The sequence below is a fragment of the Plecotus auritus genome, assembly GCF_963455305.1.
Source record: "Plecotus auritus genome assembly, chromosome: 8".
Lineage (NCBI taxonomy): Eukaryota > Metazoa > Chordata > Mammalia > Chiroptera > Vespertilionidae > Plecotus > Plecotus auritus.
The window spans coordinates 34,046,790-34,060,106 of record NC_137782.1 but is presented as its reverse complement, the minus strand read 5'-3'; the positions used below and the strand labels follow the sequence as shown (position 1 = coordinate 34,060,106).

Sequence of the window (13,317 nt, the reverse complement as noted above, 5' to 3'; positions counted from 1 at the left end):
TAATAATAACTTAATTAGCTCCCGAACCTGCATTTTGGGCATGGTTCTTTGGGGTAGCTCTTTTCTACTCCACATAGTGTCAGCTGGGACAGCTCGAAAGCTGGGTTTGGTTAAACAGCTCTCTCTTCTATAACAAGATTCCTCTAAAAAGTTTCTATGGTCACCATTTCTTACACTTTTCTGCCATTTTCTCTTTTTAAAAATACTTTTTAAAAGAAGTCATCTTGAGATAATTTCAAATGTAGAGAAAATTTGCCCGAAGGGTAAAAAGACTCACTTACCCCCTCACCCTGATTCCCCAGTTATTAACATTAATGAATTTGCTCCATTACTTAGTACCCCTGATTCTCTCCCTTTCTCTGCACACGCACGCGCGCGCACACACACACACACACACACAAATTTATGGGCACACACCCTCATGATCATTCATCTTTTTTGAACGTTTGGAAAGCAGGCTTGACAGATGATGTCCCATCATTACTAAATACTCCAGTCTGTATTTTCCAACAACAAGGATATTCTCCTACATAACTAGCACATAACCCTCCCAATCACAAACCCCATTTATATTTTGCCAACTGTTTCAACAGTATCTCTTGTTCCTTTCTGGTCCAGGATTTTATTTATTTAGTTGTCCTGTCTCTTCAGACTCATTCAACTGAAATATTCTCTTAGTCTTTCCCTTGGTGGTTTAATGACTACAGACTTTATGTTACGTAGGATGATCCTCAGTTTTGATCCACCTAATGTTGGCTGATGATCATACTTAAGTCATACATTCTTGGCAACAGTATCACTGAAATGAAGCTATGCAAGACATTAAGGGACACACAACATCAAACTATCCCACAACTGACGATGCTAACCTTCATCTCCTGGTTACACTAGTGTCTGGCAGATTTTTCCACATTGATTAACCCCTTTGTAATGGATTAGTATTGTGTAGAAAGTTTTCCAAGAGTACATCAATATGTTCCTCATCAGACCTCCACCCACTAGTCTTACCATCCATTGACAACTTCCATCTGAATCATACACTTCTATGATGGTTGCCAGGATCTTCTATTTCCTTCATTCCTTCTACATTTATCAGTTGGCACTCAAGTAAAAGGAAAAGCTTTCCATTCTCCTCCATGTCCTTATTCACTTATTTATAATATAAGGACTCATCAATTTCTATTTTATTCACAAAGTGGTAATCCATTTCTGTCATTACTTATTTTAGTGGTAAATTATCAATTTGGCCAGTGGGGTAGCCCCTTCTGATTGCCTCCTGTGTTTTTCAACATGTCCCACCCTTCTTTACTTTCCAGCATGCAAAGGGTCATTTTGTACTTTCCAGGATCCATCCCTAGAATCATTCTTTTCTCCAAGGACTTCTGGTTCCTCTTAGTGGAGGATGGGTACTTAGAAAACAAGTATGGGCACTCCGTGTGCTTGATGCTCCTGATGTGTCATCTCTTCAAGTCCCTCTCAACAGCAACAAAAGCTAGAAAAATAAGTATAATGCTAGACATCACATAATTTTAATATGTTGGAGCTTTGATTGCAGAACAGTAACTAACAAGAGTTCACGACATTACAATTTGTGAAAAGAGTAAACTTATTCTCTTTGCCCTCGCACCCCCAGGTATGTGTAATCCTCGAAATTATAGCGACACGCCTCCCACTTCAAAGAGCACAGTGGAGGAGCTTCATGAGCCAATCCCTTCTCTCTTCCGGGCACTCACCGAAGGAGACACTCAGTTGAACTGGAACATCGTTTCCTTCCCTGTTGCTGAAGAACTGTCACACCATGAGAATCTGGTTTCATTTTTAGAGACTGTAAATCAGCCACACCACCAAAATGTGTCTGTTCCCAGCAATAATGTTCACGCACCTTATTCCAGTGACAAAGGTAATTATGGCCAACAATTGACTTTTTCTATCCTGCCCCCTCACTTTGTGTGGTCTGTGAAGCCTATATTAAGGTTATCTTTTTAAAGTAGCTTTTTGGTTTTGAGTTTGTATACTCTTAAGTAAACTCTGGATTTTAACAACCCCAAATCCCTGAGTAGATAAGGAGGCATGTCAAGCATATTGTCACAAGTCCTTCATACTCGTAGTGATAGAGGCTATAGAAGGAGATAGATACATGGTCCTAATTTTGATATATGTGTTAGATTTTAATTGTTCTTTTCATAAGATAGTAACAGAGCTGCTTACTTACTACAGTGTTGCTCACCATCAGGTAACATTCAAACTGTCCTTAGAAATCAGGTTTTCATGATAGCCTTGGTACCACAAATGATGCCAGGTTATCAGCTAAATTTCCTTATAAGCAAGATGGTACTACAGACATCTAATTTCCAGGTATAAATTAACCACATCCAGTTCTCCGTGAGTAATATTGGTCAGAAGGGAAACTAAAGGAAAGAATGACACAAACAACTTTGAGAAACATATTAAAGAACATTTGTTAGGCCCTAGCCGGTTTGGCTCGGTGGATAGAGCGTCGGCCTGCGGACTCAAGGGTCCCAGGTTCGATTCTGGTCAAGGGCATGTACCTTGGTTGCAGGCACATCCCCAGTAGGGGGTGTGCAGGAGGCAGCTGATCGATGTTTCTCTCTCATCGATGTTTCTGACTCTCTATGCCTCTCCCTTCCTCTCTGTAAAAAATCAATAAAATATATTTAAAAAAAAAAAAAGAACATTTGTTAGGATAGGTCATACTTTTATTTTGAAATGAAAAAGGCATGTAACTTTTAAAGTCTATGATATTTTCAAATAAAAAGTTTTACAGTTTTATTGTGAAAGAATAAGGCAATTGTGAGAATTGCAGTCATTTCTCAAACTATGAGGTGAATTTTGCATAAACAGTATAATTTGTGCTCTTTTTGTGTGTGTGTGCCTTCCATTTCACTCCTACCTATCTAAAATAGTATGAACTTTGGCCATTGATAGTAAAGGCAAAACAGCTGTTGTTTATCACACACAAAGTAAGAATTCTTATTTCCGTTCAAGTTGAAGTACTCCATAAGACAAATTCTTATGGAAGATGTCATAAATGAATGGAATGTGTCTTGCTACCATTTTCCCCATGATTATAATGTAAATAATCAACATAATAGATACTAAATAATAATTCATAAAATTTTCTCAAAGATTATTTAAATTCATGAAATAATAATCAGGAAGGTTATTATCCTTCAAGACAGAGCTAAAGTTTCTCCTCTGTGACACCTTTCCTAAATGCCCGTCCCCCCAGGTAGAGTTAGCCACTTCCTACTCCTCCCACATTTACAGTTTGATTTGTTATCTGTTAACTTATAGGTCTAACAGTTTCTACTTAGTTCCTTGAATTCTCTGATTACTCTTTGATTCCCTCATAGCTATTCCCTAGAAGATATTCAATAAATAATAGTAGAATAAGTAACGAAGTGAGTTTGGTAAGTACCAATAACTTGGAGATTTAAATGCTCCCCCACCCGACTGGCTCACTGGTGACTCCTGTAGTTTGCCTGGCATAGTGCTCTGCCAGTCTCCTCAGTTTCCCTCTTTAACCAGACCCCATCTTCTAGAGCCAGTGGTGGTTCTACTGTCTTCTGATGCCAACTATCCACTGCAGTCGGACTTGCCTCCACTCCATCCCTGTGCACACTACACTCATCTCCTTGTGACTTGCCTTATTTTGTTACGTGGTAGCTTTGCTTTTAACTCTTCCTAATACAAGTCCAGTTTTTTGCCATTAAGCCTTCCCTTATTATTCAGACCCTGGTGATTTATCAGTTCTATAAATGGCTCTGTGAAATAACTTAGCCTTTAGTCATATATTCTCTATTAATGGTTTGAATTGTCCTTTATTTATTTATTTCACATAAATAAGTCCTCTGAGCTAGGTAGTCATATGGGGTTAACCACCATGAGAACTTAAATTGAAACAATCAAAAGTGGTTACTTGGAAAGCAGGACTAGGAATTGTTAAAAGTAAGAAAAGTATTTTCTCTTTTTTTTTGACTCTGCAGTTTAACTTTTTATTTTAATAAAATCAGAATATGCACAACACATACAGTGCTAGCATCTAAAATAATACAATAAGCAATTACTAAAGCTACAGTGACTTGAGGTTCAATCCTTACATTCAGCAAGTTTAAATCCATTTTTACATTTTTGAAACCTTATAACTGAAAATATTGCTTACTGATAGAACTTGCTCAAATGCTATTGCTGATTGTACAAGTCACTGATTATGCCAATACAACAAAGATAACCACATTTTTGAGGATTGCAATGTGCCGGACATTTAGTGGGGGAAAATACACACAACTAAACAAAACGCGCACAATAAACATCTGAGAATCTGGACACTACATATCAGTGTTTTGAAGTATTTCATTAATATCTTAAAGACAAGTGTATCAAAACAGCATGATTTAATTTCAAGTCATTTTTGTTTTTACTAACATCAGGAAGTTATGACTACACTGCCAATGCCCAGTCTGCTTAATTTACCTTAAGAGTTTAATAGCTAATGCTGAATTGTACCAAGCATTGCTAGTCATTCATCATCATTTGAATTACTTAAGTTTGTTTTATTTTATTATAAATTCTCTGTATAACTTCAGAACAGTATTTTTCAAACCTCTTTTAGTTGGAAAATTCTCTCATAGGAAATCTTACCAGAAATGTCCAGTTTAAAAGGCACATGTTGTTAAGCCCAGTAATCTAACTTTCAGATCAAGGTCTGAAACCTAATAAAGTGACTAAGTAAGCCCTTTGCGTTCTTCAGCTGGGGTGGGAGACTGGCTTCCTTCTCCATGTAGTTAACAAATGAGATCTTTTTTCCTATACTTCATCTGTTGTTCTGTGCAGACTAGCAATAAGAGAACTAAGATAAAATAACTGTTAATAATATCCAGCTAAGTACTAAAACATTTCTTATTTCTTGCTCTGAAATCTTAATTTTTTATTTTTCAGAACACATGTGTACTGTGGTTTATTTTGATGACTGCATGTCCATACATCAATGTAAAATATCCTGTGAGTCCATGGGGGCATCCAAATATCGCTGGTTCCATAACGCCTGCTGCGAGTGTATTGGTCCAGAATGTATTGACTATGGTAGTAAAACTGTCAAATGTATGAACTGCATGTTTTAAAGAAAGCAAAGAAATGGAAACCAAAGCAATTGCGTTAAAAAGAAAGGTACGAAAAGCTTTTCACTGATGTCTGCTGGTTGCATCAGAATGCCAGCAGGTTAAGAAGATGTGAAGAATTTGGACTGAGTTGCTATTAAAGTATGTCAAATTCAGCAGTGTTTTAAATTGTGATAACTGCTCATATTGATTTTACTGTCCATCAGCAATAAGCCCCTTCTTCTGTTTGTTTTCCATTAGAATACTGGGGATTCTAAAGGGAAACAAATGTAAAAATACATGTTCAGCTTTGGTCACAAGAGAAGCAATTGCATGAGAATACTTGAAAGAGTGAGGTTTCTAACAGAAAGCCTGATGTCCTTTCCTTCTAACATGCCAAAAACCTTTTGTGTGGGAAGTGTCAGAGCATGTGAACATAAGTTATGATTTCTTCATGTACTACTAGGACCCCGAGTTCTTATGGTTGTATGCCAATCTTTACTGTGCCTTGTTTATCTGTCCTGTAAATAGTGTAGATATCCAAATGCATTACCCTGAGAATTCATTAAAATCACCATAAAAAGCTTAATTTCAAACCTTTTTATGTTGGTTTTAGAAAGGAAATGCTTACTATGTTTTACAATTTAAAATTCTTACTAATAGAATCCATCCTATAATACACATACTTTAGGGAAAGCGTTAGGAAAGGTTTCTCCTTCTCTTCCATCCCCCTGCCCAAAGTGCTGATGTAGGTAGTAATGAAGAATATTTACCAAGAATTTCAGGGCACACCTAGGAAACCGCAGTAAATATGCTGCTAGAATAAATCGTTAGGAAGTTCAAGCATTTCTCTGACTTAGGGTACCAGCGTAAAGAGCACTGGGAATGGGAAGTGACTGCCAGATCAGACTCCGCGTAGAGCAGCAAAGAAACAATTTGTCCCTTGTACAGAAATGGCAAAGATGAAAGATGAAGCTGTGCTCAGGCAAAGCCTGCGCCCACTCGGCCTCAGCACACACAGCCACGTTCTGCTATGGTTGAGTGATAGGAGGGGCTAGAGAAGAAAACTCACAGGTATGAACTGGAAGGCCGAAAATAATGGGGATTCTAATGGGAAACAAACGTAAAACTATTTACATTAATTATTTTGTTACCTTGTAATCTTTTTTTAGGTTTATATCTAGATCAAATGTTCTTATTAAATATGATACAGTAGGAGGTTAAGATTATGAAACAAAAAAAATCTTTGTTTAAGATAACATTAACTTCAAATACACTACAGAACATTTTGTCAGCTTTTAATATAATGCTTCAATAAAGATAGGCTTAGCTACTATGTACCCTTGCAATCTTCAAGCATTCTCAAATAGGACACATTTGAATTACACATGACTTTTTAGGAATACCTTTGTATGCCTAAATATTTACTACATAAAAATAGATGATGCTGTTAGACACTTCGTATTTGTATTCATTATCTGACCAGTAGTGAGTTACAAGATCATATGTACTACTATGATGAACTATTCTCATAAAGTTAGAAGTCTTAATATCTTTTCTGCTCTTTCAGGTAACTCTAATGAATACTCAAGGTACTTTGGCTTTTTATAAAGTTGAAATTTAGATAATGAATGTTTTTTAATAGGAAGACATTGGGATATCCTTTTCTTACTTTTACCTAGAATGCCTCTGTTTAAAGTGCCTTAAAACATTTTAGCTCCCTTCCTTCATTAATACCAATAAAGGTGAAGGTTTTCTTGAACTTAAAAAATTTTTAAAGGAATCTGTAGCCTGTTGGTTCATTCAACTTTGCAGTTTTTCACAGTAATTTTATATTTATCTATGAATAGAGGGATACTTCTGAGTTTATTAACAACATGCTTAATGTTTTCTTAAATACAGTAACAAACTTTTTAAAACTGCATTTATCATCTTTTTTAGGTCTTCATCATTAAATTTTTAAATGTACTTTATCTTTCTCCCCTTATATTGGGAAGATAATTTCTTGACCCATATTATGTTTTAATTGATTTTTCATATTCTCTTTCTCCCAATAGAAATTATCCCTAAATGTAATGCTTAATTTTCCTGGTTTATGAAGGTGTTAAAACACAGAGTTCACCTGAAACATTCCATTTCAGGTTTTGAATAACAATATTTTTTTCAAATTAAAAGTATAACATTTGGGAAGCAAGTAGCACCACTAAAATGTAGACCTATTACCGTTCTAAGCACAATTCATTACCATATAGAAGCCCTGGTAAAAAAATATTTTTCTTTTAAATAAAAAATTAGGTTCTTACCTTTTTATGACTAGATTAAAAAACACTAAACTTTAAATCAGTAGGCATTATAAGCCATATATAAAAGGTTCTTTCCTATAGTAAAACATGTCCTTGCTAGCAGGTTCTTCTGCCCCATCTTCTCCTAATAACATCTAATTATTACTGAAACTATAGTGGCACCAAATCAAATGGTAATTCAAATAAAGTAAGTCTTTGTTTACATAGAATGCTGTAAAGGAGAGGCCTTCATTTAGAAATATGATTTCCAAGGTTTCAGAAAACAAAATTGATGAGATGTTAGACTATTTGAATAATTATTTATAAATCACAGTAGCATTAAAATGGAGAAAAGAAATGAAACTTCTGAAAAATGAGGTAAACATATAAATAAGCCACATATTTAAAGTTTGTTTTTTATTAAAGCTTCTTTGAATATTTTTAAATCTATTTTGAATTCCCGTGAGCCTATGTTTGTTGTATTTTACATGATCTACAACATATAAAATTATGTACTTTTTCCTTTGGTTGTCCCTATGAACAAAAAAGTATTTTAATAAAAAATTGAAATGAATGTGTATATTTTGTAAACTTCAGCATAGAACATCAAAATAAGTTTGAGGTTTCTGTCTAGTGCAGTTATTGTTTAAGGTATCAGCTGAAGCATGTCCCTGCTCTGGATGTCCCTACAGACTCTGTTGGAACAAAGGATCGGTAACAGTTTGCGCTCTGCTTTTCCAAAATAGGCTTTATTCCAACACGGTGTAACCTTTGAAATGAACTAGTTAACTGTTCTCCTTGCTCCGAAGGCCTTGTGATGCCAACTAGCCTCACAACTAGCTGATGGTTGGAAGTAGTTACAGAAAGATCACAGTGGGAAAGTAGCTCCCAGCTCTCCCGTGGGAGTCCCCTCAGGGTGATATCAGAATTGGCCATTTCACAGAATCCGCATTTTGACAGCCTAATGGAGGGGGGATCTTGGGACCAGAAAATTCAAGAAGACAAGGCTGCCAGCCTGAGTGACTTAAGGGTATGACAGATCTGGTGAACTTGGGGTGTAGAATGATTTCAAGAAGGACAGTACATTTGGTCAGGAAAGCTGTTTTATCACTGAAGGTGTCCCATGGCAGTTTGTCTGTGGAGCCGAGAGGCAGAGGGTCAACCTGGAAATGCAGAGTTGAGAGGGAATATCTCTAAACTTGAAAAGTCAGCAGGACCCGACAGGGCCAGACAAGTGCACTGGCCAAGGCCACACCTTGCATGTTTTGAGTTTCTAAGCTGCCAGACACGCCCTTAGCTGTGGGTGTTAGGTGTGATGACTCAGACGTTTAGATATTTCCTAACCAATAAAAAAATAAATTCATCTCACATTATTTTACTTTGAACTCTGTGCTGGAAGGATGGAGTCAGCAATAATTCTAAGGTCTTTTGAGATGAGAATTCTCAGTGCAGAAGCAGAGAGAAAAGATTTCTGCCCGCCCACACTGGCACTGTGACTCAGAGTGCAACCTGGGGAAGTGCAGAGCCCCCGCCCGTCACAGGGACAGAAATCCCTCACTTGACTGAAGGTAGCCACCGGAGTGAGACACAGTCACCACTGAAATATCTTTAGGGCAGAAATTGTGTTTCCGACCCTCCTTTACCTCTGTACTCCACGCTGTAGCAGAGTGATGGGTCTAAAACACGGGAGCAGGCGGTTACTGACTGCCCCAACCCAGTTTCAGTTTGAGCAAATAGCAAGGCCTTTTTGCTCCTTTCCCTCCGAGGGTTTGAGTTACCCAGTAGGAGGTAGGAGCAGCACAGACAACCTGCCTTTTGGTGTGTTTTTAAATATATATATTTTTTTAATTTCAGAGAGGGGGTGGGAGAGAGAGAAACATCAATGATAAAAGAGAATCAATTGGCTACCTCCCACATGCCCCCCACTGGAGATCAAGCCGGCAACCCAGGCATGTACTGTGACCTCCTGGTTCATAGGTGTACACTCAAACCACTGAGCCATGACTTTTGTTTTCCAGAAGCCTCGCCTGGTCTAAGGGATTTGGCTGGAGCAGGGAGAGTGCGAGCGATTTTGGGGCCCTGAGAGAGAAAACTGGAAGTAGCGTGGGTCTCCCAAACTCTGCAGCCTGCCCCAGCCTCAACATGTCCTAGAAGAAGCTAAAGTTCTAAGACTTGCCCAGCAGCTCACAAGGAGGCCTGTGCCCTGTGCCTACAGTTGCCTTTTTCTAGAGGTTTCAACCTGTGAATATTAGCATCCCAACTCAGCCCTCATTGTCCAGGGCCCCCCAAACTCTAGGATTATGTGAGGCCCCAGCGAGATAGGTGACAGATCCTCTCTCATGACAGACGTTGGATGAGATGGTGCTCAGAGTCAGTTTTTAAGTTAAAGAAAATGATGAGGTGTGAAGTGTTGCTCCCTTGGGTTTTCAGATGGCAGCTCTGTTCCCAGCCACATCATCTCACACCACCGTCTCATTCTCTCCGTCCCCTTGCATCTGGCTGTGCCCTTCTGCAGCACACCGAGTTCATTCCACTCTTGGGTTTTGCATGAGTTGTTACCTCTGCTCTGTCTGCTTTTTATGCAGATTTTGGTTTCTTGTTCTTATTCAGGTCTCAGCTCAAATATTTCCACCACCATTTCTAAAGTAGCTGCCCCCCCCCAAAAAAATAATAATAAAGTAGCAGCCCCTTCCTTCATCAATCCTTTTACCCTGTTTCATTTTTTGAACAGCAAGTAACTCTCCAAAATATGCCTCAGCTCGGTTGGTGTGGGTGAGTGGTTAAGCATTGACCTTACAGCAGGAAGGGGGTCATGGTTCAATTTTCAGTCAGGGCACATGCCCATATTACAGGCTCAGTCCGTGGTGAGGGTCATGCAAGAGACAGCTGATGAATGATTCTCTAATGATTCTCTCTCATCATTGATGTTTCTGTCTCTCCCTATCTCTTCCTTTCTGAAACCTTAGACACAGCTCCCCAGCACCTTAAAACGGCAGGCACACACTGTTTTATGGATGAATGAGTGATAGCACATCCTAGCACACTTCTGCAACTCCTCAGCAGGCCTCTTCGGGCCCACCATCTGGTCCTGCTGACCCACCAGGCCTACCTGAGACCTCTTCATTTCACAGTCCAATTGCAGTCCCACTGAGCCGCATCAGTCCTCCTGTAAATGCTGTTTCACCAGCCTGGGACACTTCCCTCTGCGCCCTCCCCTTACCACTTTCACTGACTCACTCATAAAGGTCACAGATCATTATTCTAGATCCTCTAAATCATCCCAAGGTTGAAAAACAGGTTCCTATTGAGCAAGACAGTTAACTCATTTCTTATGACCAACTGAAAATGGATAGAGACCAGATTAGAGGACAAGACTTGAGCCAAGATTTAGCCAGACATGCCCCAAGAAACATGGCCTGAAGGAGGGCCTGCCCCTGGAGGAGTAGGACAAAATACATGTTCTTTATGGACAACTGACTAACAGAGGAAGAGCATGCCCATTGTTCTTCCCAAATTTATCAATCAAGTTATTCGTCTGCCCCCCGGGGCTGTGGCAATAAATGTAGAGGGCAGAGAAAAGCCCTGAGGGACACGACATTGTTTCCTACCCAGGAAGGAAACATCAAGGTTAGGGGGGAAAGTATTCTGAAAGAAGTAGCCCCATAACCCAGGTCCTTTAAGTCCAAATTATACATGTTACCTACTTCCCCCACCTTCTTAGAGACGTCTGCACATCCCACTGAGGTTAATAACAAAACTGGACTTTGCATCTCTTTGACTATTAAGATATGTTTTTGTCTTTTCCTTTAAGTACCCTTTGATGAAATCCTCAGGTATGGAAATGTCTTTAGAAAAAACTCAAGAGCTCTGAACCTGATGAGATCCTGTATCTTTTCATGTTCCAACGATCATACAACTGTTTTTAAAATAATATCCTACTGAATTTGGGTTATCTCAAGATGATTTTGACCAACTAGTGGCACAACTTTGAGGTTTTTCTGTTGCTACAGATTTTTGCCAGAGTAGCATTCTGATGTGTTTTATTTCAGTGATTAAACTTTTCTGTCTCATTCCTTCCTGGTGGCCTCTTTTGTTTACGTTTTACACTTTTGGAGTGTAAGCTTGTGTTCATCAGGACTCCTTGCCAGTCCAAGGTAGCCTGGATGGTGGATATATACTTTCTAGGAAGAGTTTTTGTATCTGAAACTCCTCCATGGGTTACCAACCCAGAAAACCTTGATGTGAATTTCTTGGTTTACAGGACTTAAGTATACATGGGTAGTAGACATCTGAACTCCAGAGCAGCACGCAGGTGCATGATCATGAACTCTCAGGGAGACAGTTGCCTCATCCTTTGTTCTCCCAGTGCCAGAGAGAGAATTGTTTCCAGTCCATATTTTTGGGGGGGCTCTTGAAAGGGTTCCAGCTTCCTGGGCAGGGGGGGTGGGGGGGGGAGGCCTTCTAAGCTATACTCCCTATATTGTATGGACCTGTTCTTCATCATCTGTCTTTTTCTTGACAAATTAAGGTTCAAGTCTCTTGGTTACTGAGATCAGCTAACAGCCCCAGGGCAGGAGTAATCACTGTACCAGTCTGGCGTTTAGCTTCAGAGTCAGTTTTTTTGTTTCTGATCTGGAGAGCTGCCTTAAAGAAAAGTCTGAACACGTACTTTCCAATATAAAAATGTACGTATTAGCAAAGTTAAGGATTCAGAGAAGGATAGTGTCAAGAATTCAAATTTGTAGTAGACGTTAACTAGGGTAACTTCCTTCTCCCTATGACCGCGAGGTGGCCTCTTCTGTGTTGTAATTACCCAGCATTCCAGTCACAGCTGATTGACCCTGTGGTCAAGACACCTGACCTAAGTGAGGAAAGCCCACCTCTAGCTCAAGAATTTGAAAGTTGAAGACAGTGACCCAGAAACGCAGTCATATTTATGACACACTCTGGAGAGAAGTTCTACCAATGGAATTCTCTGGAGTAGACATGCTGCCCTTCCCAATTTAATACCTTTGATCCCAAGAGCTACCCTAACCGCCTTCTAGTTAAATGCTTTATCTTGCTTAAGAATCTATGTTGCTTGCAACAATAGTATTTTTTTTTCTTGCAAAAAGCTTTATTGCTTCATTTGATCCAATGCATGGGAGAGGGCCTCAGGTGGTTAAAGAATGGCTAGTAGTTTCGGGAAGAGGCTCAGGTAAAAGCCAGACACAGGGGATGCAGAGGGGCCTCTAGGCTCCAAAGGCTCCTAGTCGTGCTTGAGGGTGAGCCTTTGGAAGATACTGGCCCAGCCCAGCCTGGGGCCGGCAGCCTGTGGAGGTGAGTCAGGTGTGGCCCATCTTCTTGATGAGTTTCACCTCCTCACCCCGGAAGTGGTTCTGCAGGAGCCACAGGATGAGGGGCTGCGCGGGGAGAACCCAGGGCCTGCAGCTCCAAAGGGCCTGGTTCAGGTGCCTCTCTAAGGCCAGGCGGCTGCCGTGGTCCTGAGTTTTGCCCACTCATCTTGGGGAGTCTTCAGCGTGTCCTATAAGAGACTGCAGCCACTGTGCTGGTTTGCAGCTTTAAGAGACGCTCAGTGCCCTCGCGCTTCTCCACCAACTCGCAGAAGAAGTGGCCCTGCCCTCGAGAGCCACATCATCGCAGTCACAAAAGAAGCCCAGAGAGAGGTAGGTGCAGGCGGCCGGCAGATGCAGGCTGGCCCGGCGATTGACCTCAGCCTTCACCTCGGTGGAATAATTCTAACAAATGTGGGAGCTCAGGGTTGTTCGGCAATAGGGAGTTAAGGTAGAAAAAAAAACAAAAAACAACAACGGTGTGTTGGCTGGTCTCAGAGGTGGTTCTGAAGGTGGTGACTGGATAAGACGCTGGAGAGTGGTTGGAGGCGGGAAGAAGGGGTGTCCCTGGGTGTGTTCCGTCCA

At 40.1% G+C, this 13,317-nt stretch overlaps 1 protein-coding gene across 1 annotated transcript in view; it reads left to right on the top strand.

Annotated features, from left to right (window-relative positions):
* The window catches only part of TWSG1 (twisted gastrulation BMP signaling modulator 1), a 33,649-nt gene extending 25,678 nt beyond the window's left edge, over positions 1–7,971 (top strand). Inside the window, exons 4-5 of the mRNA XM_080685942.1 lie at positions 1,634–1,900; positions 4,960–7,971. Of these exons, the coding sequence (XP_080542068.1) occupies positions 1,634–1,900; positions 4,960–5,141 (449 nt within the window). The 3' untranslated portion in view covers positions 5,142–7,971. The remainder of the gene's footprint in view (positions 1–1,633; positions 1,901–4,959) is intronic.
* The last annotated feature ends 5,346 nt before the right edge of the window (positions 7,972–13,317 follow it).